Source organism: Vidua macroura, chromosome 27 (genome assembly GCF_024509145.1).
Source record: "Vidua macroura isolate BioBank_ID:100142 chromosome 27, ASM2450914v1, whole genome shotgun sequence".
NCBI lineage: Eukaryota > Metazoa > Chordata > Aves > Passeriformes > Viduidae > Vidua > Vidua macroura.
In genome coordinates this window covers 649,498-677,083 of record NC_071597.1, presented here as the reverse complement: position 1 = coordinate 677,083, position 27,586 = coordinate 649,498, and the positions used below count along the sequence as shown (strand labels likewise).

The following is a 27,586-nucleotide window of genomic DNA, read 5'->3' as shown; positions in this document are numbered from 1 at the left end:
AGTTCTTCCTGCATTTGGAGCTGTTCTTACAGGAGTTTGCTAAGTCAGCAGAGTGATCCCTTTATCCCTGCTTCTCAGCCTGTGTGGCAGGAATGTCTTTCTTTTCATAATGCTCTTCAGCCAGGAGCCTTTGCTCCTGGATTAATGCTTCTGGATGCTGATAGGATGTAAGAAAAGTGACCATCAGGTGTCCAAGGGCACATGGATGTTCAGTGAACTGCAGGGTGATCATTAATATGAAAATATAAATATACCAAATAGGATTTGGAATTGGGTTTATGCCCTAGCCCTTTCATCACTGAAATACCTCAGAGTGATACACTTATAGTCTATAGCATATAGTCTATAGCATATAAGAGTTTGTACTTTGGAGCTGGGAACGGACCATTCTCTCTGCTAAATAGTTTGCTGTTATCTCAAAATAAGAAATCCGATTTCTGTATTTGGTGTTTTTTATAATACAAATCTGAAGATCAAATGTAGCGCTTCTGGGTGCAGGTTTGGGCATGGGAACCCTCCCAAGCCAGTATATTTTTCTTTTGAAGTTATTTTGATAAATGGAAAATAGTTTTTCCTTTGTCCTGGCTTAATTATATCATTGGATTTGTCAACTGAAATGTGTTAATTTTTGATTTATCCGCACTCAAGAGCATGGGGTGCTTTTGGGGCAGAAAAGAGCGGAAGATCAAAGGTGTAAGTAAAGCATTTCTGTGGAAATGAGCTGATATCCTGGTCTCAGTGACTCGGGGCAGTGAAAGCAGAGGATTAGTTCTCTGGCAGCTGTTTATGTACAGTACATAGCTCTGGACAGGTGAGGTTTCATAGGGAAGAGCTTTGTGTGTTTATGTTCTCAAGAGGAAAATGTAAACTCCTGGGACTGAGAATCCAGGTGTGGCACAGGGGCCTCCCTATGGGACAGGGAACATTATTGGCACAGAAAGGTTTGAGAGAGTGGGAGATCATTTCAAATATGTTTTTATCCATAAAATATCTTGGCTTGCCGTAGTCCCTGGTGACATAATCATTCACAGAATGTGAAAAATATCAAATAGGCTTCTTCAATTTATTTTTTCATGTTAATATATTATGAAAAGCAAATTGACACTTCTTATTTATGTGAAAATCATGTTTTAATGCAGTGAAGCTGCTTTATGTTTGAGTGGGAGTTCACATTCAGAAAAGGTGTGCTGAACTCATGCCTTAATGCATTTTAAAAACCTAATACTTCCATTTGTATCTATGTTGGAAGTAATTATATATTCCTACCAGGCTGATTTGATTTCTTTCCATCAGGGTACTCAGTCACTATGTAAGTAAACCAAAAGTCTTCTATGTTGTGACTTACCGATTTTTATTAATGCTCCCCCACAAAAACAACAACAACAAAGGATTTGAGATTTTGGCATTTTTTAATCCTTCTGGGGTTTAGGGTGAATTAGATCAGATTCTTTATAAACCTTTTCGTTTTGGCATCAGCTCCAGGGAACTCAGAGGCATCTTTTCTGATGGTGCCATTTACATCTTCTCTTCAAATTCTCTGACCTCAGAGGAGACAACTTTGCCATCAACCACCTCCTCAACTATTGTCTTGATCTTCTTAAACTTACTTGATTCTGTTAAGGAAATTGAAAAGAGAAGTAATTTAATGAAATGTACATTGACAGAGTAATATTGCTGTGGTAGTAGCAGTCGACGAGGAACTATCAAAAAGCATCTTCAATCCACAGGTCCTTGAGGTAAACTTTTGCAGTGTGTGGGGTGTGGCTTCTCCTCTTTTGGATATTGAGTATGTTGCCCATAGACTGTAGTGGATACTGGGTTCAATAACTCTCTAGTGCTCTTGATAGTTTTGCTTCAGTTTATCACAGACTTGTAGACCTAAAACCTTGGAGTAGACTTACAACAAATTGGAAATTTTTGCTATGAAACTGAGTATGTTACTTGGAAGTCTCAGTCTCCCTGTGCAGCTAGCAGGGAGAAGCAGATTCTTCTGCAGTTCTCCAGAGGGGAATTCAGTAGCTCTCTGTTGTTATCTTGGCTCTCTGAGGACTCACAGAATCACAGAATGGGTAAGGTGAGCCTGTGATTTTACCCTGGGCACCTGAATTGTATATAAACCCAGGTTTGTATAGTCCTTATACTGTAACCATACAGTTGATTGCTTTCTTGATATGAGATTCCACTGGCTGATTCAGAGCAAATGCTCTGAAGCTGTTGTTTTATATCAGGCTGCTTAATTCCATAACATTTCAACAGGCTGCCATCAAAACAGAAAGTTGGTGGGACATACCTTTTTCAGCCTCTACTGCCAACGATATCTCTTCTAAATGCCTGTTCAAATTGTAAATTAGAAAATGTAAATATATGGCAACTCGTATTGAAGAAGCATTTCCTATGTGTTTGATCAGAACAGCTAATCCCCTTTCATCAAGACATTGAATCAGAGGATAACTCAGTAAAACGAGTTCTCTCAGTTGAAGTGAAACTTGCTAGGCATAAGCTGTAGGTACAGTTAATCTGCAGACTCATCTCTGCAATGCCAGGACTTCAGGTCACGCAGGTACACCCGATCTACTTCCTGAGCCTTAACAGGTAGAACCTGGGGGGAAGTTCCACTTTCTGCTTAACCCACATGGACAAGTTGATCAAAAACTGCATTACTGGTGTTCCTGGCATGTGAACATCTACCCAACTCCCCAGCTCACAGAGTGAGTCTGTAGGCTGGGAGAGCCACCTCAAAATTCTACAGCAGCTTCAGTAGCCCAGCCTGAATGGCAGCCTGCTCTGAGTCTCTGGCTGAGAACTGGACAATGGGACTTCCCCACCCCAAAGCAGTTGGAGAGAGGCAGATTTGACACAAAACCCAAACCAACACGCAAAGCCACGTGTGTGCTCACCCGCTTTCCTCTCCCTCCAGCAGCCGGCGGTATGTGGCGATCTCCATCTCCAAGCGAGTCTTGACATCCAGCAGGATGCTGTACTCATTGTTCTGAGCCTCCATGTCAGCTCGCAGCTGCCTCAGCTGAGCCTCCAGACTGGAAATTGCTCTCTGTATCTGGTCAAGCTGGTAACTGTACCGTGCTTCCGTTTCAGCCAGAGTGCCTTCCAGGGTCTGTTTCTATAGTGCATGGGAAGAACAGTGACATATTATTCAGAGGATACATTTTCTGTTAAAATAGCATTTTAATTGATTTCTCTATTTATCTTTTTATCCTCTATTTATTACACCTCTGTGTAACTCTCTGCTATCCACAGTCCTATTCTTGCTTTTTGTTATTTACCATGGTCAGCAGGGACTGTAATTCCAGCTCCAGGTTCTGGAAGACCTGTCTCCGTTCCGTGATCTCTTTCCTTTGGACCTCCAGCCGCTCAACATTGAGGGCAACTTCCTGGGTCAGTTCTGCTGTCTGGAATGAGGAATGGAGGGACTGTGAACTGCAGCCAGGCATGACCGAGGTTGTTGCTGGTATTTAAGCAGTGGACTTTACCCGCTTTTCAAAATGTTCTTTGGCTTCTTGGCGGTTCTTTTCTGCCATTTCTTCATATTGCTTTCTCATGTTTTCCATAATAGCTGCGAGATCAATGCTGGGAGCAGCATCCACCGCCACGTTCACAGAGCCGCTCGCCTCTTTGCGCAGCCTGTCACGGTCCTGCAGCAATGGGGACTGTGTTAGCACCAGCTGCAGGGAGCTGTCACTCCTGGGCATTGGACACAAACTCAACATCTACACACATAGGGCTAATCCTTAATAGTACCTTGGGGCAAGACAACTTAATCACCTTGCAAATACCATTTAGTGCACCTCATAGAACAGTTCACTTACTTGATAGCAATAAATGTTATACCATAGATAAATGTATCATAAAAATGATTTCCTCAGAATCGGATCTGTGGAATGAGGGCAGAAGTCATGGCTCCCATTTTTGTACTTTTTGGGGTAGCAATTCCTGAACCATAAATTTTTATTAGAAAAAACCTTTACTCCTTCATTCCTGGAATGGAGGAGTGTTCAGGCTTTGATCCCTGACAGCTTGAATGTCCCTTAGGTCACACATGGTTATGCTGCTTCCAGGAAGGATAGAAATTCTTCCTAGTGAGCTTGTTTGTGTTTGCCACTCAAAGCCCCTCTCCCTGGCAGTGGTCAGCTGCTCTCACCTCCTCGTGGTTCTTCCTAAGGAAAACGAGCTCCTCAGTTATACTCTCAATCTGGGACTCCAGGTCAGCTTTGGTCAGAGTCAGGTCGTCACGGACACGGAGCAGTCCGGTGATGTCGCTCTCCACACTCTGCCTGAGCAGGTGTTCATTCTCAAACCTGTACAATACAGTGCCTTTTGTCATCATTGGGATGCAACAGTTTGAAGTAAATGTTAGAATCAGTAACTGATTCTAGAATCAGTAACCACAGTAATTGTGAAATTATCATTAAACTTAAAGTTGGAAAATGTTCACTTCTTGTCACTGATTCTAAGTGGAAGCTTTCCTAAATAAGAGGAGCATGAAAGAGAATTGATATAAAATCATGGAACTTACTTCAGCCTAAAGTCATCAGCAGCCAGCTTGGCATTGTCGATCTGCAGGACAAGTCTGGAATTTTCCATGTGGGCAGCAGAAATCTAAAGGGAATGGTGGACAAGCAATGAAACTTTGCACAGAAATTCACACTTGATCCTTTCCTGGGAATGAATACTGTAAGTGGGCTTCATCCTCCTTCACTTCAGCTGTCTGTTGGTCAGCTGGCTTTAAGCTAAGTTCCATCTGAAGTGCATGAAAGGAACTAGGGATGTCCAAAAGACAAATTGTCTTGCTATAAAATAAGTGTATTGAATAGTTGGGATGAACTGTTTTCTGAAGGGATCTGCTTTTAAATGCTGGGAAGTAGAACTGATAAAAAATAAAAGGGAAAAGACTGAAGGAAGTTCTGGAAACATGATTTGACAAACCTGTCAGTCGATTGTTGGGAATATTTCATTGTTTCCAGTGGTAATTTGCTGTTTTAAGTAGTGGTCTTTAATTTTTTTCTGAGTGCTTGCCCTTCTTTTCTAACAAACCTCTTTGAAATAGACTGTTGCTAAACTATATTTAAATATGTAGATTACCATTAGTACTTTCTCTAATTAAAGCCACCTAAGGCAAATATCATAGAACTAGTTAGTTTTGAGTCACAAATTTTTCAGATATGAGATTACTCACAACTGCAGGCATATTACAAATGATTACAGGTATTACAAATGATCTAAAATCTGTCACTAATATGTAGCTGATCAAAAATAAACTTCTTCTTCCCAGCTAGGCCAATTACAATTTGGATAAGTACATTTTCTGCAACAGATTATTCTCTATCTCACTGATAATTGCAATTCCTGTATTTATGGGGGGCTTTATGATCTCTTACCTTATTTCGGAGTTCATCAATTGTTTTGAAGTAGGAGCTGTAGTCCTGCCCTATGCTTGTGGTGTTCTTTTCATACCATTCCCTGATCTGCTTCTCAATCAGGGAGTTTGACTTCTCCAGTGAGCGCACTCTTTCCAGGTACGCAGCCAAGCGATCGTTCAGGTTTTGCATCGTTGATTTTTCGTTGCCAGCGAGCAGCACATCGCTCCCAGTGATGCTGAGCTGGAGGCTCCCTCCGAGGCCTTGGCCAGAGCTGGTGCTGGTTGATATGCGGGTGCCGTAGCCCCCGGCTCCCCCGTAGACACTGGGTGCCTGGATCTTCTGGATGGACATTTTCCTGGAGGTCAGACTACTGACACTGGGTGCAGAGGGCTGGACACGGCTGCTCGTACTCCACTGGGTGCTGCGGGTGGAGAATGCCATTTGTGCTCTTTGTCTGCTGGACTGAAGCAGGTAAATCAGCACAGAGAGAGATGCCAGTGAGGAGCTGAGTGTGCACTGTGCACCTTTATACAGGTCCAAGAGGAAGCGCAGTGGCTGGAAACCCCACCTATGCTGACGCAGAGTGTCACTGGTATCAGCACAAAGAGCACACAGGATATTGCCCCCCCCTCCCCATAATTTGAAGGGTTTCTCATCTGTTCGTTCGTGTTTGAGGAACACTCCCTGGGTAGTTTGCTTGCTTTGTTATTTTGTATAATAGATAAACAAAAAATGATCTGTTGAATCATTTATAACCATGTACCTGCAGCCAACCCTCTCTGTAGCCCTTTGGAACAAATGAGTAGGTTCTTAGCCCCCTGTGCAGTGCATGAATTTAAAATGAGAGTTGCTTATATGTGACAAGAGACTTAAAATATTTATATTTCTGTTGAGTAAACAATAACTTGGGCCTCAGGACAGTCTAGGACAGTGTATAAATTATTAGAAAGGAGGCAGCTGTACTACCATGTGAATTCATTTCATAGTGAGCACAAACCAACATCTGCACTGCCAGTGAAGAGTGGAGACTGTTGCCATCAGCTTGGATTTAAAATGCATTCATCTGGTATGAGAAAACCATTGCAAGCTGAATTTGAGCTTTCAGTACAGCTGAGATTGAGTGGAAAGGGTATTTCTTTGTCCATAAGTAAGGTAGGAGGAATGAGAATATTGGAAACCTTCACAGCCCACTGTGTTTCACATGTGAGATGCTGAGGTTCATAGAGTGGCAGAAGGGTTTGAGTTCCAGCTTCCAGCAGAATGACCCTCCAGCCCTCCAGTGTGACTGAAATTTAAGCAAAACAGGTTTCCCTCCTGCCTCATCAGAGACCATCAGCTAATAAGTGCCATGCTGGGGGGTCTGTCCCCAGCCCAGGGTCTGTAGTCATTAACAGGAAACCAGCTGCCTTTCCATGGCATGAAGAGACTCAACCATCCTACTGATCATGTGGAGGATGCTCCTGGGCTGACTGCTGTACACTTGATACAGAAAGTGCATGGAGAATTTGTAAAGCAAGGCAAGAACCTGATTGCTGAGGGGTTGTTAGTGGTGCAGGAGAGTGGGTGGCAGGTGTGTGTTGGTACAGTGTGGAGGTGCAGCTCCTGAGGCATTGCAGTGACAGTGCTTATGTGTGTTACTGACGTTTTCAGGTAGAACAATGAACACACATGGCTTGTGTTAGTGAGAGCAGCTGCTGCACATACTGATCTCCCAGCTTGGGGCAAAGAAATTGGTGAGACACGGAGCTTTGGAGGCACTGAAGCGTGTATTGGAGAGCACCCAACCCAGAACAGTTGGGTATTAGGGAATACCCAATATATTAGGGAATCAGTACTGCCAAGTTTTTAAGTTACTGTGCCAGGGATTAATCTAACTGGTCTTGGCTCAAGGCAGAGAGTTAAACTCTTGTACTTGGCTGTTCTGGAAACACAGCTTTCAAACCTAAGCAATCAGTGTGCAGGGCAGGATTTTTCTTTCCAAGAGGATGCTGTGGAGTGTCTTTGGACCTTGAACTTCTTTGGGTGTAACTTGTAATAAAAAAGCCTTTATGAGATGTGAAACCAAAGTACACTGGCCATGACATTTGGTGTGTCACTACAAAGACTCAGGGTGGGTTGTCTTTTGTCCACTGAAATTCAGTTTGAGTAAGAATTGCTCATTTCAGTAGAGCAGACTCTACACCTTTAGATTGTAAGGGGAGTACAGAAGAGATCCTGCTGGTCTTACATCCCTTGGCTCTATATCTCACTGCCTAGATCTCTGCAGGATTGTGTGGCAGTCTGTTTAAGAGCAAACATTCTGCTTTGTCTTCTCAGTATTAAAATTAGTTTCCATGTTGCCTGGAGATATTTTTTTAAACATCATTTGGAGGTTCTATTTTTTTTATTATGTGAGCAAATGAAAAAAGAAGTCAGTGATCTGAATGAAGGTGAGCATCAGGCTTAGGTCAGACATTTGCCTTGTGTTATGGCTCTGCTGCTTTTGTTCAAGCTGAACCTTCAGCAATTAATTTCCTCTAGATTACTCAGCAGAAGCATCCGAGATGTACGCAAGAGGAAGCAAGGAGCAATGGCATCATGAAAACCCAAGCTAGAATATTTGCAAGAATACTTGCTAGGATCAAGATAGATTCACATCAGAGGTGGGGTTTGCTCCTGGTTTTGGTTCAGTACACTATTTCCATGAGACGTATCTTGACTGGTTGTATCAGTCAGTGGAAAGTGGCAGAGGGAGCCCTGAAGCTGCAGCCATGGCAGTGAGAGGAGGGTGAGGTCCCAGCCGGGCTGGAGGGCGAGGGGCCCCTCAAGGCGTCAGCTGGGAGTGGCCTCAGTGTCCTCCACCCCTGGACTATGCCCAGGAATTATCTGCAAGAACATGGGCTGCCTCATTTGTATTTTTTTTTTTTTTATTTTATTGGTTGTAAGAGTAAATTATCTAAATAGATGTTGGGCAACCTAAAAATCCATTGTCCAGTCCTGCAGTTTTGGTCAGCATTGAAGAAGTGCTGTGACAGTTTGCTGGTGCTTAGTTCAGCAGAGCAGTGTCAGCTCCAGACTCAGTTGTGAGAGCTGTAGAGGACAATCTGTGGGTTCACAGGTAGCACTTCCCTTCAGCGCTGTGCTTGGTCAGAGTGGATTGCCTATAAACGTAATAAAACATTTATAGCAACACTAATGATTTGTTTGATTTCATGAAGAAATGTCACCTGTGTGACAGAAGTTTAATGTGCATTAGAGGGCCATGGAGATAAGTTCTGCAGGGCTTTGATAATGTGGATGCCATTCCATTTGACTCACCTGTGTTAACCAGCCATGGGCAACCAGTCTGGAGAGTTCAAGGAAAAAAGACACACCCAGCTGTGGGTCTGCGTTTTTGCTGCCTTTAGGTGGAACAGATGCTTTTCTTTTGGCTGACATAGAGACTGAAATAAAGCAAAGCCTTCTAGTTCAGTCTGTAGAGATGATCCATTCTAGGAGTGAAATCCAACACCCTTTTGCTGGTCCCTGTTGATCCCTGTGTTTGAGTTCAGTATTATAAGAGTTTGATTCTGAAAGAGCTACACTACAGACCTGAAAGGACATTGCTGTGCAAAGTGCATTCAAGAGAGATGCATTCCGTTTTTGGTGTTCCAGCCTTATCCCAGTATTCAAGATTTCTGGGTCTGAGATATTCCCCTCCTTCTTTTCTTAACTACCTTTCCATCTCCTGTTAATGCCAACGGCTGTGAAGCCTGTCTCTCCAAAGAGCAAAACAAGGTATTTTGTGCTTTGCTGAATGGGATCAGAGGAGAGAAGGTTCTGGATGATGTCACCAACTCATCTGGATTCACCTAGGCCCTGAACATTTGCAGTTCAAGATCTTACACTGTCTGCCTCACGTATTCTTTTCCCCTCATTTCCCTCTCCTTTTCATCTTTTGTCCAATGAAAATATCTCAATCATCAAACCACTGCATCTTATTTCTTTCTGCTTGGAGCTTTGACCAGAGGGGTAAGTTAAAACATTACATATTTATGGTACTTAGAGAGGTGTTCCAGCTCCTGGAGTGGTGCATGAGGCAGTGTGTGGGTTCCATCCCTCCCCAGCCACAGGTGGAAAATGAAAGTCAGGAGCTGCCTTTCCTGTCTCAGCTGCTCTCCTTGAACAGAATCAGATCTCAGTGCCAACAAAAACAGCTCCAGGCCACACAAACGAACCTTCTCTTTTTTTCTTCCTCTAAAGTGCCATTAAGATCAGCTCCAACACAGGACTGCTGGCAGATCTCTCTCCCTTGGAAAAACTCTGTGCAACTGAAGTGTCAAGGGAATGAGAAAACCAGTGAACTGGAGAGAATTCCAGCCTACTGACTCTCTCAGTTCCATAATGCTGGAGTAGTTCAGTATCCATGAAAAATATTGCATATTCTGCGATTCAGGAGGCAAATAAATTTTCGTGGCTCCGTGCAAATAGGTACACACTGATTATACACTGTAAAAGATACGTACAAACACACTGTGTTGCACGTGCTCATATCTGTGTAGATTTTTTGCTAAGTTAAAAAAAAAATTCTTCTGGTTCTGGGGATCTCACTTGTGTCACACCTGGAGCCCCCAAATCAGAAGAAAAACTCAATTTTTTCCCCAGGGTAAAATTGCATTCATAATGCCAGGAGGTGCCTGGGCAGAGGAGCAACGTTACAAGAAGCTGCAGCTTCTTGTCTGGGGACTGCTCTGGAATATCATCCTTTCAGTGCATCCCAGCGATCCCACGGCATCCCCACTCCCGGGGTTTCTACAACCAGGAGCAAGCTATGGGCTGCTTGGAATCCAAAATACCCTCCCAGCATCAAGATCTGTGTCAGGAAAGCAGATGCCAAAAAATCAAAATAAAGGAAACAGGCCGAAAATCCGTCTCCATACTCCCCTGGAGGAAGTCTGGCACTGTTAATAACGTTCATTGCACAAATACTGCAGCAGAAATTTCCCGGCAGAAGCTGTTCCCCAGCCGCAGGAGCCCCGCAGGAGCGGCAGGAGCAGGGACGGGCAGCGGGCTCCGTGCGGATCTCCCCGGTTGTCACTAGAGGCCACCACCGGCCTTCGGAACGGAGTTGCTTCCAGCCCTCCCCGTGCTGAGCGCCGCGGGAGAATCCGTGCGGAACTTGAACGACGGAATAAAACTTACGGATTACATAAGAAAATGTCTCCTATTATCCACTTTCCTGGCCCTATATCCACAGGAAATTTAGTTGCATCGCTCCTGTGGCCAAACGTTTAGACAAGGATTTCTCTTCAGAGCCACCAGCCATAATTATGGAGTTCAGTGCTGTGCATGGAATAGGTTTGGAAGCAATGGCAAGAAGAATGGGCTATCTTTCTAAATTCTGACATGTAAGTCTTTGAGGACAGGGAGTGTTCATTATCCTTTTGAATTACACCCTTTTATATGACTGATGCTTGAGTATCTCAATTTTTAGGTATCGTTAGGCTGTAGACATTAAAGAAAAGGGTTTTTTTGTTTGTGTTTTTAAGGTTTTTGTTCTCTACAGTAACAGAGATACACTCTCAGAATGTCTTGAAACTGTCTTTTGTGAGATTAACCTAGAAGCAGAGCCTGGGTGCTGGAATGGCTTTCAAAAATTACTAATCTTTCTCATTAATAAGACATAAGGATGTGTTCTCTTTCCTGCACAAGTAACTTTATGATCACAATTTCTGTCTGCTTGCAGCAACGTTACAGATTTCCTGCTTTGAAATTATTCTGGCGAGAGTCACTCCCAGTTTTTTGTTTGATGCATTTGATCTTTTATTTTGTCATACGTTGTTCGGGGGTGCAGAGCTGAGCCAAAGCTGGTACTTCTCTAAAGGCAGCACACCTTTAACTTCTGTTCTAAGGAAGAACTGTAGTTTGTTGCTGCTTCATCCTGTTTGTTTCTCCATTTCCCTGCCTGCTCCAGGTAATTATGCCTCTTAATTGAAACACATTTTTCCAAATTATATTCCTCATTTTTGTTGCGTTCTATAGACCTAATTACAGCCCGTCACATCGACTCCTTTGGACTTGTCCTTAGGACATTGGAAAGCCAAGAAATTTACCCCCGAAGTCTATATAGTTATTGAAAGTATCTTTACCACAGCTGATGTTATGATTTTATGCCTTTAAGCTTCTGATGCATATTCAGACATTCAAAAAGCAAATTAACATGTCCAGAAGAAGCAGCCCTGCACCTGCCTCACCATTAGGTCATGTCTCACACTGGGAGCTCCTGCCGTAGGGACACTCCAAACTGTCCAACACTGACACTTCTGTTTCATGGAATATTTTTTCAGACAATTGGTTTGTGCCAGTCCTAGGTCAGGGGCTCAAGTAGGTAATTTCAATATAGTCACACAATTAAGGATATCATAAAAGTACAGCTTGAAAAGAATAAAAAATTTTAGAGAGGGAGGAATGATGAGGAAACAACACATGGTAAAACTTTAGTTAGGATTTCACCAAGCCAAACATCCAGGCAGAGTCAATAATTAAGATGCTTTTGCGGTATAATGCAGGACATGGGGGGACAGGGAGCGCAGCCTCTCCAGCATTATTCTTTCCTTACTTCCCTGTTTATATATTCGTCCTTTTTCTAAATGATTCATACACAGGAACAGGCATCTCCTAGCAAAACTTTAGAAACCTTTATAGGTCAGGGTGTGGACATTGTGAAATGTTTTACCGGCTCTTCTACCTATTCTCTCTGCTTCAATAATCCATAGAACCCATGGGTTTAGCAGTGCTACAAAGACGAGATTTCTTTTCTTCTCTTTCTGAAATGACTTTGTTAATTTTGCATCCACATTAACCAGGAAGGCAGAAAGCAAAAATTTTCATTGTACAGATGTGGCTGTTGATAAATAAGGCTGAACCCCAGCAGTGTGGGGCCAGCTCCCCAGAAGAATGTGTGATTAATAGCACAAACCATGACTGCATTACCTCATCGCACACTTCTTCCAGGGGATCAACACTTCACTTACCAAAGCTGCCTATTGTAATACACCTTAATAAGTTTTAACATTTCTACAAGTGAAATGAGCTGTGACTCATGCCCAGGCTGGAGTGCAGTCAAGGCTCTTGGAAATCATGCTGAGGATTATTCCATGCAGGACTGCCTTAAATGGCAGGTGAAACTGCAAGGAGCCAGCTGTGAACGCTGATGGTTTCAGCCTCCTTTTATAGGCTGAGTTCCTGTATTTTGTTGGTTTGCAGAAGTATTGTTGCATCATTCACTTAGACTGACAAATGCTCTTCTCTCCTGCTCATGTTTCTTTGCTATCCTTTTCCATTTATGGGAAATAGAATTTATTCACTTGGAGAGTGTTGTTTTTAGTAATACTTAATATTTTTCAAATTGCACTTTCTTTGTGCCTGGGTCTGTCACTTTCTTGGTGGCAAAATGGCACTTCTGTGTGTATGGGATACTGAAGAAGAACAAATAGGAGCTGGCAGAGTTCAATCAGTTTCAATACAATGAACTAACAAAATAATTTTTCAAGCCATACATTATCACAGTCCTGAATATTTCCTTCTCTTCAAGCCACTGCTCTGAAATCAGAAGCAGCACTACCTGTGCTCCTAATGTCTCCCAAATACTACAAAGCCGCCAGAGCCACCAGCACGGGGTTCTGTACAGGACTCATTTCAGTGGGCTGTTGGCACAGGTGCACTGAAGAACATCATCAGAGTATATGCAGGGTCCTGACCAGCCATAAACACTTGGAATGAATGAAGGGCATTATCTCTTCCGAGGCATCAGACACTGACAGGATTGCTGTGAGTGGGGAATGGCTCTTCAGGAAGTTGTATTATCTAATAGCTGGGCTAAGTAGAAGCTGTGAAGTGATGGATTCTAATTTAGTGGCTCTCAGTGACTTTCTTTGCAGCCTTGAGCGAGTTGTGTCATCTCTTTTTCCAATTTCTCAGGCAATAAAATGGGAATGATAATACTGCCCCCATTCATTATCTCCCTGACTTCATCTCTCAGCGTGGTGTGAGAACGTGATGTTAACAGTGCATGCAAGTGGTAAGTATTAGCATCATTATTTATTATTTAGGGTGCAGACCCACCCTAAATACATTTAGGAATGCATAGCTTATCTACCAGAGCACAAATTCAGAGGTAATGAGTAACCACCAGATACAGGGCACACGTCTGGTGACACAGTGTCACAAGCTATTCAACAGAAAGATCTGCAGTTCTACAGAGCATTCTGAAGCTCTGAAAGAATCTCCAGAAATAAGCAATTTTTTCCAGAAACAAACAGAATGTGGTGTAATGCCTATTTGTATGTTTAAGGACTAATTGGTTTACTCCACTTAGTAAAAGACACTTGAATGGCTGAGCCCTCAGTGCACGATGGTGTCAATAATGGAGTGAGCTGTGAGGATGGTGCTATGAACTGTACTGGTCTGACCTGTGCAGAGTGCAGCAGCACAGGTGTAAGAGAAGGTTAGAATCATCAGAGTGGTGTGGGAATTCTGCTGCCTTTCAGCAGAGGAGAACAGGAATTTCTGCTACCTCTTAGCAGGAAAGTACAGGAATTCTGCTGCCTCTTAGCAGGAATTCTGCTGCCTCTTCTCCAGCACCACTCGGCCCACAGTTGAGTGTGACACAGGGCACAGGGAGCACATCTCACCTCTGCATGAGGGGACACCAGGGCAGAGTAAAGCCAGAGCATTGCTCAGGAATGTGAAATAAAGACAGGCGTGTTCCATAAGGCACTTCAATTATTTGCTTTTCCTTCTTCTTTCTTTCTTTCTTGTAGTTCAGCACAATAACCCAACACAAAGCACATACTTCCCTTTGATGTAGAAATAAGGGGCTACTTAGAAGTTTTTATAATTATTTGTGTAACAGCGATGTAAATTATTTGTGGCTCTGCTATGTAAATCTGATAAATGGACATATCTTTAAATAACACAGAAATTTGTTCAAGAAGACCTGGGCACATTTTGTCCAGATGCTGCAAACACCAGGTCTGGCTTGTTAGATCTGGTAAGCCATACGGAAGGACACTCTTAATTAGCCAGGAGTTACTAATCCTGTATTACAAGTTTTACCCAGTTTAAAGAAACCATTAGGTAATCCATCCAATGCTTTTGGGATCTCTTTGTGCAACAAGGGTGGAGAGTTGGGGTGCAGGGGGCAAAGGGGGATCAGGATCTGGTTGGAACATGCCAGTAGCAGAACATCATACAACAGAAGTGGACTTTGTTCAGTTTAATCTGCATTTCCTTTGAGATTTCCCCTTTCCTTTGTGAGCCCTGTTTCAAAGCAAGGCAGGTAACAGGAGCCCTTTTGTGAGAGTCCATGGTGCGTGGGGATGACAGGACATGATGACAATGTCACTCATGAATGCGAGACTGCCCTGGACACGCAGACGGTGACTTTGGAATGCAAATCCCTGACACACTCATTATGTTCCATTTGGTCTCTCTTCCTTCTGCCTTACACTCTTCCTCATCTACACATCCTAATGGTATTTCTCTTTTCATTGTTCAGATTTTATCTTTGCATAGCTCTATTGCTGTCAGGGTCTGCTGCTGACTCGGGCATTGGGCTGAGCTGAGAAATTGAGGAAGCCTGAGTTTGGCTAAGGCCCTCAGCTCTCCCTGACGTTAACATGCACTGTAAACGCCAGTCTGGCCCGACTGCAGAACCCTTCGACAGAGACAGTGACATTAATTTGAGACCAAAAAACTGAGATGGTTTTTTGAATTACCTGGGTCATCAAGAAAGAATGAGTGTCTGGAAAAGTACTTAGAGGCTCTGAGGGAAAGTGTGTAAAGACAGTGCTAGAAAATTTCTCTCAAACTGAAGAATAAAGAAATGTTTCTGGGGGACTATTTTTACTAAAGTGACTTTGCAACACTCCTACTCATAATGCTGTTTCAAATGGTGACATTGATAAGTTGTGTATATGGAAGTTGAATAGTTTTGCTCATGTAAATGTCACCTGTAATTTGTGTCTCCTCTTTTCTTTTTTGTGGTCTTCCAGTATTGTCCCTCCTGAAACAATGAGGCGTTGGCTGTCCTGAGCCATGTCAGTGACGCTGCCACAGTGGACTAGGCATATGTAAGGGAAAGCAAAATCAGATATTCCAAAGACCGGAAAAATAATGCATAAAAATTTATTGGCTGCAGTGAGGTATATGATGAGAGGCATAAGACCAGGAAAAAAGTTGAGAGATTATTCCCCTTAAATTATAGCTAATTTGCAGAGCGATAACTGAATCCCAGATGGATATTCCTGCCCTGGGGAGATGTGCAGAAGACATCTGCCACTAGCTCAGTCAGTCACTTTAATTCAACAGCTTTTTTCCAGCATTTTGGTGACTAAAAGCTCTTTAAACTTTACCACTATACCAATGTCAGCTATACCCAGCTCTGTGTGGCACTTTGCAGTGTTAGGCGCGTTCACTACAGGATCCCTGTTCGACACACAGGAGTCAGCCCACGGCACACTGTTCCCAGAGGGGCCGTGGGAACTGCTGCTGGGAAAGCTGCTGGTTGGCAGAGCTTTCCTTCAGGCTTGTGGGGGGAGCTCGTTGATGGTGGAGGACACCACCTCCCCGTTCACGCTGTCGTGGACAATCGCTTTGAGCTTTCGGTTGCTCAGCCCAGAATGTTCTGAAAGAAAAGAAAGTTTAATTAGCCAAGGAGCAGTGCTGAGACAAGGTGATGCAGGGAAAGCCTCATTTACAGTCATTTGCCTGCTGCCTCCTCAACGAAGTTTTCTCTACATGTTTTCCTTCAAGTCAATATTTGTTATTGCTCTGTGTGAAATCTGCTGCCAGAAAGTCACCCTGGGACTGGTCCAGGTCAGGGCAAATGAATAACACAGGGAGAGCCCAGCCAATGCAAATCCAGCAGATTATCCTGGATGTCTGCAGGTCATGGCCATGCCAGAATATGAGTTTCCAGACATGCAGATTTTCAGTTTGCTCTCAAGCAAACACTGTTTTAGTCACCCAGTGGAGTCTCCTTGCCTCCTCATATCCCAGGAAAGCTTTAGTCTGGAGCCTGAGCTGTGGCCACCATGTGACTGACAGGGCTGGGGCTCAGGCAGCCCATGGGCAGGCACAGCCCAGTGGGCTCTGCAGTGAGCCCTTCACAGCAGCCAGGAACCACTGAAATGCTTCTCAAAGGCCTGTGTGAGCCTGCTATGCACACCTTCCACAGTTCACTCAGGTGAGATGGAAATTGCTCTGAGTAAAATTTGATTGGAAATGACAGTAATTAAGAGTCACTACAGAGAACAAAGTAAGGAACTTTTACCTTTAGTTTCAGATTTTCTTGCTGTCCTGTGAAGATAATGAAATAGAAAATAATGTTACACTGATTTAAAAAAGTTATTTATCCCCTTCTCACTGTTTCTAAGGAGACCTTATCCCACTATGAAATAAAATTTAAAAAAAAAAAAAAAAAAGAAGGATAAAGAATGATGCTTTTATACCATGTGAGCTTTCCTTTTGGTGTATACTCTCACTGGAAACATCCCTGGGCACATTCACTACCGCTCCCAGGGACAGGTACATTGGTTCTCATGTATTTGGAGTTGCTCAGGTTGATCCCAATTTGGTTTGTGACAAATACCCTCACACTTGAGGCCACTCTGTCCTGCCTGCCTGAGAGTTTCAGTGCTAAAGGCTGCTGATCTTCCTTTTTTGACTTCATACAAATCAGATGAGAGAATAAAAATAAGGCCAGTGTTCTCCTATGCTGAGATGGCCATGCAGTGGGAGTGGAGAATTTTATTCTCTTTTAAATAAAAAGTTATATTAATTCAGGTAATCCAAATTACATGGGTACCAGTGTCTCTGTACTCTAAGTGGCTCCGGCTTTTTATTATGATCCGTCACATTAAAATACCAACCCTTGATGTAGTATGGGACTCACAAGCTTTGATTAAGCATAAACAAACAAACAAATAAATAATCCAAATATGAGGACTCTCATCTGTTCCAGTCGGGGCAGCTCTGCCTTACCCGTCAGCATTCCCTTCCAGCAGCAGGCGGTATGTGGAAATTTCCTTTTCCAGGCGTGTTTTGATCCCAAGAAGAACCTTATATTGGTTATTCTGCTGCTTCATGTCGTGACGAACCTGGCTCAGCTCCTCCTCACACCTGGAGATGATCTGCTGCATGTTTTGAAGCGCAGCAGCGTAATAATTCCGCGTGTCAGCCAAGGTGTCTTCCAGCATGTGTTTCTGATGGGGCAGATAATACCAAGACCATGATTATTATTTATGTGGTAGATACAACACAGAAATACCAGCAAATTTGGTCTCTAGCTAGAAGATTGCAAAATTAAGGCTGTGGTAATTTAAACACTTATGCATTTGCATAACTATTCTTGTGAAGGCAGCAGAACCACAAAGCTGTGCCATGTGTGCATGGTGTTCATGAAAGGCAAAACTGAGTCATTTATCCCTGCCATATCCGTTCTGCTCAAAGCTCTGCTCCTGACACTGCTGTCTGTCCTGCCCGTTCTGCATGAGCTGTCCAGAATTGCTCCAAAGTCTCTAGGTCTCTGGGATGCGAGCTTTAACCTGTGTAAGGTTATGTAATAGTTGTGAAAGCTCCCCACCAATATTTTTCACACTTTTTGTAATTCATGCCTGATAACAGGGCTTGTAAATATGAACTTTGCATTCTTTGTGTTACTGTCTGTCTTCTGGACACATTTTCTTTCTAGACTTGGAGTCAGCTATCCCTTCTTCTTCTTCTCATATTTTGTCATAAGAAGAGGCATTTTTCACTTTCTGGTGATGGTTGCTGAATCTATTTTGCATATTTTGGCAAAGTCGAGCATGATCTGAATTCCACTTTCCGTCATGCTTTAACAACTGCAACAAAGTTATGCTGGGCTGTGGATTTAAATGGACAATTGGTCCATGACAACTTCTGAGAATACAGGGAGTTAGTGAGCAGCCCAAGATGTCTGCAGCAGATACCTTACTAATCTGTGCCTGCAGCTCAATGTCCAGGGTCTGCAAAGTTCTCCTTAGCTCCTTGATCTCGTTCTCGTTGCACTGGATCTGCTCGGGATTAGGGGTTGCTGCCAGGGACATTGCTGCACTCTGTGGAGCAGAAGCAAGAGAAAAGCTCAGACTCTGGTCTGGCAGGTACAGCCACAGGGGGCTTGGAAATGAGCAGGGACTAGCTGTTACCTGTTCTTTGTACCAGTTGTCCAGGCTTTGACGATTCTTTTCAATTATAGCCTCATAATCTTCTCTTATTTCTGCCAGAATCTTGCCTAAGTCTGCAGGAGGGGCCGCGTTTACTTTTACATTGACTTTGAAGTCTTGTGAGGAGCGATTGGCTTCCATATCCTGTTCATGTGTTAGCAGAGGGAACAAGCAAACTCATTTACGGAAGTAGAAAGTTTTCAGAGAGCCACAGAAACCCAGAGAGGTTTAGGGGGGTAATTGTTATATATACATTAAGTTAACATTATTTTTAAAATTTATATATTGATAATACTCTGATATTACTTAATCCAATGACATAGTTGCTTCTGTGGCAGAACTCAATAAAAAACACTCAAAAAGATCTTTTTGTAGGATGTTTCTGGAAGAAATGGACTCAATGAAGAAGCACTGACATTTTTTATTTATTTATCTATTAGAAACCCAAGACCTTGATGAAAATCTAACAGTAATTCCATCTTTCTTACCCTTTATGTTAATATTTATGGAACTATAACTAAGTTTACAGGAGAGTAATGTAAAAGTTCTATGTAATTGTTAAAGGAATAATTGGATTAAAGCATATAATTACTGTGTAAACAACATAATTACAGGACCAGTCGGGCAGGTAGGGTAACATTCCTTTCAGTGTAGCACAACCTTCTGTGCCTGGTACCATTTTCAAAGCACCCAGGCAAAGGAGCCTTTCGGGGTATGACATCATGGAATGCAGATCAGCTGGACACAGGGATGGCTCTGCTGGTCCCCTGTGTCCAAGAACTCTCCTGGGCTGGAGGGGGTCAGCCAAAGGCAGCTGCACCTACCACTGTGTGCCCCCTGTGTTTTATTCTGCGCTTTAAAAACGCACAGACACTGAGCAGGATGTTTGGTCCGGTGTTGGGTAATAACTGCAAACAACACCAGATCAAGCGAAACCAGCATGTTTCAAGCAGTGGAATTATAAATGTGGGAATAACAGAGAGCACTGAGTATAGCTTTGGAGAATTCAGAGTAGTGTGGCTTTTGAGAATTATCTAATTACTATGTTTAGGATTATGCAAGAATGAGTAATTTTGCCTGACTTCACCAACCATTCTTTTTAATTTTGATCCTTCAAGAATTTGAGATCTGTTTTGCTCAGGTCAGGCTGTTCTGGGTTACCTTGCTTGACTTTAGGGGGGGTGGACAAAGGAGCCTAAAGAGATCCCTTCCAACCTTCAACCCCTCCTTGCTTCTGTGAGTATGGGAAATGATATATTCAGAACTGAGGAAAAAGTATCTGAGGAAAAAGTGATGACTAAAACCCGGCAGCGCTCTGTGTATTTATATCTAAGTCTTTCTGAGAACACTTCTGTCCAATATGTCAGTTATTATTAGCTGTGTATGACAGATGGGTGGGAGAGACTCCAGCAATCTGTTCTCTCTGAAACCCCAGTGTAATTGGTAAAGCAGACACAGGCTTTTTGCTTCACCTGACTCTCATTGGTGCCTCAGAAACAGGATTAGGTCCTGAATCATCAATCCCACTTAGAGATTGTGGGTTTTACTCAGTTAATTACATGGTAGTAAAGATTGGTGCAACAGGATTTTACCAAGTGGAACTTTTTCTACCTCCTCATGGTCTTTCCTCCTGAGGATGTGCTCTTCTCTCAAGCCTTCAATTTCCATTTCCAGATCTGTGGTAATAATGGTCATGCCATCGAGCTCCTTCCGCAGGTTCTCCACATCCAGCTGCACTCCCTGCCTGCGACACTTCTCGGCTTCGTATCTTTATGAGGAAAGAGAAGACACCATGTGCATGTTGAGAACTGCCCGATTCAGGCTCTTGTATAAGGAGAAGTAGACTTGCTGAGTCTGTGTAGGGAACTGGAGAGGACAAACAACCAAAGGAACCAATTCTGTTTCTAACATATGTTATTTAGATATTTTTAAATAGTCTTAGCAATAAAATGAGTTTTATTAGTTTGGAATTTCACTTTCCTCTCTCCCTTGTAACTTCTCCTCTATGGTAGGAAATAAAGTTTCTTTATTTCACTTCCCTTTTTGCATGTTAACATTCACCTGGTTGTGGAAGCTTTGAGCATACAAGTCTCTGAAAACACTATCAGCAAGCACTGATTGCTTTAGTTTTTCCAAAATGGTAACTTTTGAGTCCTGCAGAAAAACAAGGAAAATGTGATGGAAGCCAGTTACTAACATTCCTCTCTAACCTCTTGCAGTGTCTGTAGTGAGCCAAAGGAAGGGAGATGCTGCTGTGTCTTCCCTTGGGCATGGGAAGCACTTTCACACCTTAGCATCTCTCCCTTTAATCAGTGTTTTGTGGGCTCTATTGGTGCTTCTCCATTCACCCAATAAACTCAGTCTGAGTCCCATCCCTCAAAGTAGCTCCATGGATTCCTTTTGTGACACTATTGACTGATAATGCAATGCTGGCAGTGCTCAGGATATCCAAATTTGTCACAATATTACCAAAAGCTGAGATATTTTTTATAGCTGATCACCAACTGCTAGAAATAAGACAAATCTTCCTGATTCCTAAGAAGTCTTACTTACAGAAGTGCCAAACCCTTTCATTTGGAAAGACCTGCCTGAATGTGTTCTGTACAAACATTTTGTCTTTTTAGTTGATCTGAGAACTCTTTTTCAATGTACTGAAAATCAGACTCTGCTGGGAGTCAGTGATGCACCGGCTCAGTTACTGTGCTCAACACACGGGACTCCAAAGCAGAAGCTACACAAGGACAGGTGTTCCCTGCAGAGCTGGACAGAAGAGGTGATAAATCCAGGAAATAGATTAGGGCTGGACTGGGAAGTGCAATGCTTAGAGGGGATAATTTGTAATCCCAGATGACAGTTTTAAGTGCCTTTTGTCACTAGTATCAAGTGCCTGCTGTCAAACCTGCTCGTCAGGACCTGCACTAAGTATCATAAACAGGGTGACTCAAGGTTCTTCAGCAATCATTTGTGGGTTTTACATGCTTTTGGTTTTTTTCCCCCTATTATACATTGTTTTTATTAATCCAATATCAACAGAAAACCTCAGTAAAATCACTTCCCTATTGGATTAACAAGAAAAGGTAATGTTTAGTTTAATCCTCTTTAACCAAAGAAGAGCTTACTTGAGCCTGAAGTCTTCAGTTGCCATGTTAGCATTATCGATTTGTAAAAGGATGCTGGCATTGGTGATCTTGCTATCCTCAATCTGGAAAACAGAGAATCCAACAGGAGAGTTGGTGTTGCCATGGGGTGACAGGAAATAATCTGTGCTGGTTTAGCCTCTTTGCTGCTCAAAGGAACCATCTAAATAGTGGAATTCCCATGCTAAGGAGACCATAGGAATAAAAGCATTTCAGTTTCCTTATTCACCTAGGTGCTTTGCAAATTTTGCCTGTTATCTTACTTTACTCTTTTTCTTACTTTTTTTTGAGAGTATGAACCAGGAGGCATCATCCTATTCCTGGCCAGGTAGAGGATATGAATTTCATTACACAAACTTCATGGTCTATTGTAGAATAACAGTCACTGCCTTCCTCTGGTTTTGCGACTGGATTCTGATCCTGTTCAGCATTGCTGACAAAGCTGCTTTGGGCATCTTTAGGGCAAATTTCAGTAAGAACCATTAAGCTGTGTCTGAGTGTGATCAAAATACTGGAGTTAATGTTATGATCAAAAGCTGCCTGTGCATGAACACTCTGCTGAGCTGGTGTTGTGATGCACTGTGGTGATGGTGGCAGCCACTCACTGGCAGGACCCTCAACTCACCACAGGCTTCAGCCTGGAGTTGCATGTACAATACCACTGGCATCTGGTTGTTGTGGTCCATTCAGTTGTGCACCTATAACAGCTCTCAATTGACCAGCAGCATGCAGTGATTGATTCAGGTGTCTGATTTAGCTTTGGGATTTGAAAATTGCCCTAAAATGTGAAGGGTGAAGCACAATCTCATTCCTTTGGTGCACTCAGCACTTACTGGAAAGGCTCATATGTCCCTGATAACATAGAATAGCTTTTAACTATGGATCTGAATGCAAAAAGTTCAGTATTCCATGCCAAATCTTTGAAAGAACTCCAACAGGAACTCATACATAATTATCAGGAAATCATAAATGCAGGGCATCGTGTCCTTTTCTAACACAGAGGAAAGAGAAGTGTGGTTGCCATCCCACCAGCTACCTTCCCTCAGCATCCACAGAGCAAACCAAGGGACCAAGGGACACTCTGGCTATACAAAAGTCATTTACAGAGCTCTCAACACCTTGGAGTAAATTTCCCACACCTCAATGAATCACAAAGAAACAAGGAAATGACAAAATTCTCCTCAAGTGTCAAAGGTTCACCTCTGCAGTGAAGAAGAAGGTGCTGTGGAATGTTTAACTAATCTGGTAACAGACTGTGCATTCCTGCGCAATTATCCGCACCTCGGATACTGCCCTGGGACACGATCAAGGCCAGCTCAAGAGCTATAGCAATGCCCTGAATGCGTGGCTGCCTGGAATTCGGTGACAAAGAAGAGGCAATTCGTGGATGCAGCCTTATAGAATGTACAAGGCAACGAGAAAACAACATGAGTTCTTCAGCTTTGTGCCGTGTACAGAATTGCTGTGAGACTCTGTGCAATCTGAGCACTGGTCAGTGCTCTGCCCACTGCTGTGTGGCCCCAGTCACTCTGCAGCCAGCAGGGATCTTACATGTGCCACTTATCTCTTAACAGCCACATGGAATTCTTACTGTCTCTAGTACCAGTCTGCAAACTGCCAGCTTCATTAAGAACTCACACATTATTGTATAGGAAATACACTCCCAATTCCTTCTCAAAACAGGGATTTTCCAAGAAGGCTTCCTGCACTGACTTTACCTCTCATGTCTCATGTCCTTTGTCCCATCTCCTGGAATGCTCTGTAGATCACTTTACTTATTTAGCAGCACAGGGTGTTTGAATGAGACAGTTACTTGAAGAACAGGTGCTGTTTCATTGTGTATCTGGGTTAGGATGGAGTCAGGCTGGAGCAAGGCTTTTCCCAAAACTTGTTGCTCCATCAGGCATTCATCCTGAATTCAGGTGTCCAGGAGAGTGTGGTTAAAAATGTAGAACCTAAATGATTATATACCTCCAAGTTCAGACAGGCAGCATATCATAGACATTCTGGGTTATTTGATATAGGACCCTAAATTTAGTCTAAATTTTATTGCAGGTGCTACATTAGTTTTGCCCTTTAAATTAACCTTTAATTAATTTAATTATGGTTAATAATTAGATGCTATATTTTCACTCATTTTACTGGCAGACATGCTGCTAATTGCAATATTTTATAGAGAAAGTAAAAATTCTAGGTTCAATCACTGAATTGTCACCTGTAAATGATCCTTTCCTGGCCTTTCATTCCACATCCAGGACAGCCACCAGCCTCCAGGTGTCTGTGGCCAGGGACAGCTGTTTAAGGGGTGAGTGTTAAAAATAAGCGGTTTAGGTACAACCTTCTCAAAAGTGAAGGCTTCACCCCAATCAACATCACGGTTTTATGCTTCCTGTCTTCCTAAATCTTTCTGATTTGCTAACTCCAAGTCAACCTGAACACATATATGTTCTTGATGAACAAGTTTTTATGTCTCTTTCTGTTAAAAAGGAAAGTGCCCAAGTGCCCGGTCTGGGGATGGTGACCTTTCTTTATCCTTAAAACATAAATGGGTGATGACACTTCTGGCTCTCCATACACAGGCTGTGGTCCGAGCACCTCACCTACTGCCTGGAGGCAACACTTTTAGCTGTGAGCATGGAGTTTGATTAAGCCCTTGGCCCCAATCAGTAGAGATGTGAAGGAATACAATTTCCAAACCTTTTTTAAAAGAATTTCTCAGGATCATGAGAATGCCAAGTAATTGTATTATAAAAAGTGGAGGACAAACGACAACATTGCTTTTGGAAGAGCTTTGGGTTTTGCCCCATATGGGTATGTAAAGTTAATTACACTGATTAGTCACACAGATTGTTACAGTGCTAAGGATGTTCATTATGAATACAGATTAATATTATGCTTAAATTTGAAGACACGTGAGTTTGGGAGATTGAAAGAGTTACTGTTGAACATTAATATTAACTACTGGCAGGAACCAGAAATTCTCCTTTTAATTATAGTGAAAACATCCACAAGGAATTTGTCACTGCTATTTTCTTAATTACAATGAAGTATTTTTCCATCTGATTACATAAGCTCATTGGTCCTAAAACTCCTGTAGTTTCATTGTCTGCTACCACAGGAATCAAAGAGCTGGAATGCCCCAGTCTGTCTGGAGACAGCGGCAGGAGAGGGGCAGGCTCTGCACTCCTCCTGCTTTGTAATTTGCTCAAGACCTGTGCAGTCAAAAAGACCAAGTTCTGCCAGCCGCAGTTACTCAAACCCCAGTTTCAGTACAGAAAGGAACACTTGGCAGCACACGGATCTCTTTATTCTGCCAGTCTCTGCAGAATCCCCCTCGCCCCCTTCCAGCCTTTCTTGTGCCCAGTCTCCTCCTTGTGAACACAAAGAATGTTTATGCCCAGGTCCTGGAACTACCTTCCTGAGGATTTCTAACATTTCAAAGGTTTTATTTAACTTCTTTAAAGGAAAGCCATCAGCATAAAGGAGAACCCCAATTCCTTAGAGGAGTACAGAATAACACAGTCCCAGCTCTGACTTACCTGTCTTTGCATGTCAGTGACGTTTTGCTCGTACTGGTTGAAGTCATGCCTCTTTCCATGAGACTTTGTCCTGTGCCACTCTAGGATGCAGCTCTCCAGCTGAGCATTGGCTGCTTCTAAGGCACGGACCTTGTCCAGGTAGGCAGCCAAGCGCTCATTCAGGTTCTGCATAGTCTGTTTCTCATTCCCACCCAGGAAGATGCTTTCCCCATAGTGCTCGCCGAAGCCTCCCCAGGGTGCCCCTCCTGCAGCCAGCCAGAAGGGTCTGGCGGAGGAGAAGGAGGGATGTGTGCTGCTGGCACCACCATCTGCACTTGATGCTCTGTAAGAAGTTCCTTGCTGGGCCAAACCACACCCTGAACTACCCCTGAGGGACCCAGAAAAAAGCTGGAAAGGGCCTTGGCTCGTGCTCATGCTTAGCTCTGTATGAATCGAACCCCAGGTTTGTCTGCCTAGCACTGAGCAGCCTCTTCGCCTTCCCTGAGCAGCTTTATGCCTTTTCCTGTGGGAGTTTCCCTTCGATGAATGACTACAGCAACAAGATTGTGTCATCACGAAACGTGCTTCCTCTTGGTCAATTCTGAAGCATTTATGAGCCTGCATGCTGTTGTTGTTTGGAATCAGCTACATACTGGGTTGCTTTCCTTTTGCTTGTTTGGGTTTTTTTTTTTTCTTTTTCTTTTCATATGATAATAGTGAGGTGTGGCCAAAATCCGTAGGTGTGGAACAGGATCAGCTCTGCCTCAGACTTCTCTCTAACCCTGTAGTTAGTATGTTATGTTTTCCTGCTCATGAAGGGAATAAATGGGAAGCCGGGGCAGGGATGGGGCTATGCAGATACTTTCTGTGGTAATTCTCAGGCTGTAGAATTACAGCAGCCCGTGGATCCTCAAACCTGTGGATTCTCAAGTGCAGTGTGTCCTATCAGCCATCAAACAGCTTAGTGACCAAACAACTTCAGCCTGCGGGAGACGTGAGGCTTTCATGAAGTCATCCAGATTCTAAACTAAAAAAACCCCTCCAGTCCACAGTCAGTAGTGCCCAGCTGTTCCCTTCAGCTGCCCATTTCCAGGGGAAATATATGAGAATTAGATACTTTTATACTGATTTTCTAATAATTTGAGGTGCAGTCCTGTTTCAGTGGTTTTGTCTCAATAGGCAGCAGTGCAAAGATGTCTTGCTGTTCCCAGCATTAATACTATTAAGATATTTATCTTAGCTATAGAACATACTTACACTATGAGTTTGTAACAGCACTCAAAAGATTCAAATGATTATTTAAAGCTACCAGCCCTAAAAATTGAACTGGCAGTCATGCAGGAATAGTCTTTCTCAAAAGTCTCAGTAACTTTCTGCCAAACTGTGTCATCCACCAGGGAAAGGCGCAGTGTGGCTGTTGCAGATTGTCCTATTCTTCATGCTGGTAAGGGGCGTAGACTGGGGAGTGGTCCTCTGGCAACTGGGGGGTTTTTGTGGGTTTGCCTTGTCTTGTTCTAGTCCATGACTGAGGGATGAGATAAAGGAGGAAGATGTGGGAAGAGGCATGAAGCTGAGTGGGAACAGGCTCTCCCAGAGAGCTGCAGCTGGCTTCCTTACCTAGGTGAAGGCTAAACCCCTTCCCCAGGGTCTGTCCTGGCCCTGCTGCTCATCCTGACTAGTGAGCTCAGGGAGACCGCATGGAGCAGAGTTAAACTGTTCTGGGAGAAACAGGAAGGGATGTGTTTTTCCCTGTTTGTTTCATTTGGAACGCTGCAGCAATAAGGAATTGTTGCACTCCAGCTTCCCTGGTACCTCCTGGCCTCATTCCTGACGGAGCAGGATTCGGGCTCCTCCTTGCGGCTCGGGCTTGGCTCTGCTCAGCACCTGCTCCTTTCCTTTTCCCCAGCTGCCTGTACATTGAACACACACTCTTCTTCCTTCTTCAGATACTTCCTTCTGTAGAAATCCTGTCATTCCTAACTATTTGTGAAAAGAAATCACTGAAAATTGGGTTTTCCAGTTAGTACAAGGTTTGGCTCTCCCCAGATATTCTGGTTATAGCCACTATCCATAGCTGCGGTCTGGAGTCAGCCCTGCTGCTGGGGAAGGGGATGAGCTTGAAGCATCAGACAAAAACTGAGGGCCTAACTTGAAAAAAAAAAACAAATTATAATAGCACTGATGACATCCTGCAGATCTCACCAGAGATCAATTTCAGATTGAATTTTCAGGTTGCCAAGCTGGTGGTCTATGACCCATCACACCAAGATGGAATTACACAGGGATGTACAGAATAGAATGTGAAAAAAAGTGAATTCTCTGTTTCACCTGAAATTCTCCATGGCATTCCC

The 27,586-nt window shown here is 43.2% G+C and overlaps 2 protein-coding genes across 2 annotated transcripts; both read right to left on the bottom strand.

Moving 5' to 3' along the window:
* Nucleotides 1–1,406: 1,406 nt before the first annotated feature.
* On the bottom strand, nt 1,407–5,816 carry KRT20 (keratin 20). Its single transcript, XM_054000249.1, has 8 exons — nt 5,394–5,816; nt 4,532–4,614; nt 4,157–4,313; nt 3,489–3,650; nt 3,282–3,407; nt 2,898–3,118; nt 2,291–2,331; nt 1,407–1,613 (listed from the first exon to the last, which is right to left on the bottom strand). The coding sequence occupies exons 1-8, from the start codon at nt 5,814–5,816 to the stop codon at nt 1,516–1,518; spliced, it is 1,311 nt and encodes a 436-aa protein (XP_053856224.1). The 3' UTR covers nt 1,407–1,515.
* Nucleotides 5,817–15,507: 9,691 nt separating this feature from the next.
* LOC128819859 (keratin, type I cytoskeletal 23-like) lies at nt 15,508–25,886 on the bottom strand. Its single transcript, XM_054000247.1, is given in 8 exon segments — nt 15,508–16,020; nt 16,669–16,694; nt 17,379–17,599; nt 18,347–18,472; nt 18,563–18,724; nt 20,192–20,348; nt 21,700–21,782; nt 25,257–25,886. Coding segments are annotated over 8 exon segments (1,509 nt in total). The 3' UTR covers nt 15,508–15,916.
* Between the last annotated feature and the right edge of the window lie 1,700 nt (nt 25,887–27,586).

Excerpts from the sequence above, each read along its gene's own strand:
- KRT20 (XM_054000249.1), bottom strand. The coding sequence starts at position 5,816 with ATGGCATTCTCCACCCGCAGCACCCAGTGGAGTACGAGCAGCCGTGTC. Across the intron at positions 4,314-4,531 it reads GCTGATGACTTTAGGCTGAA|GTTTGAGAATGAACACCTGC; the intron begins GTAAGTTCCATG and ends TGTATTGTACAG. Across the intron at positions 3,408-3,488 it reads AAGAACATTTTGAAAAGCGG|ACAGCAGAACTGACCCAGGA; the intron begins GTAAAGTCCACT and ends TCCTCATTCCAG.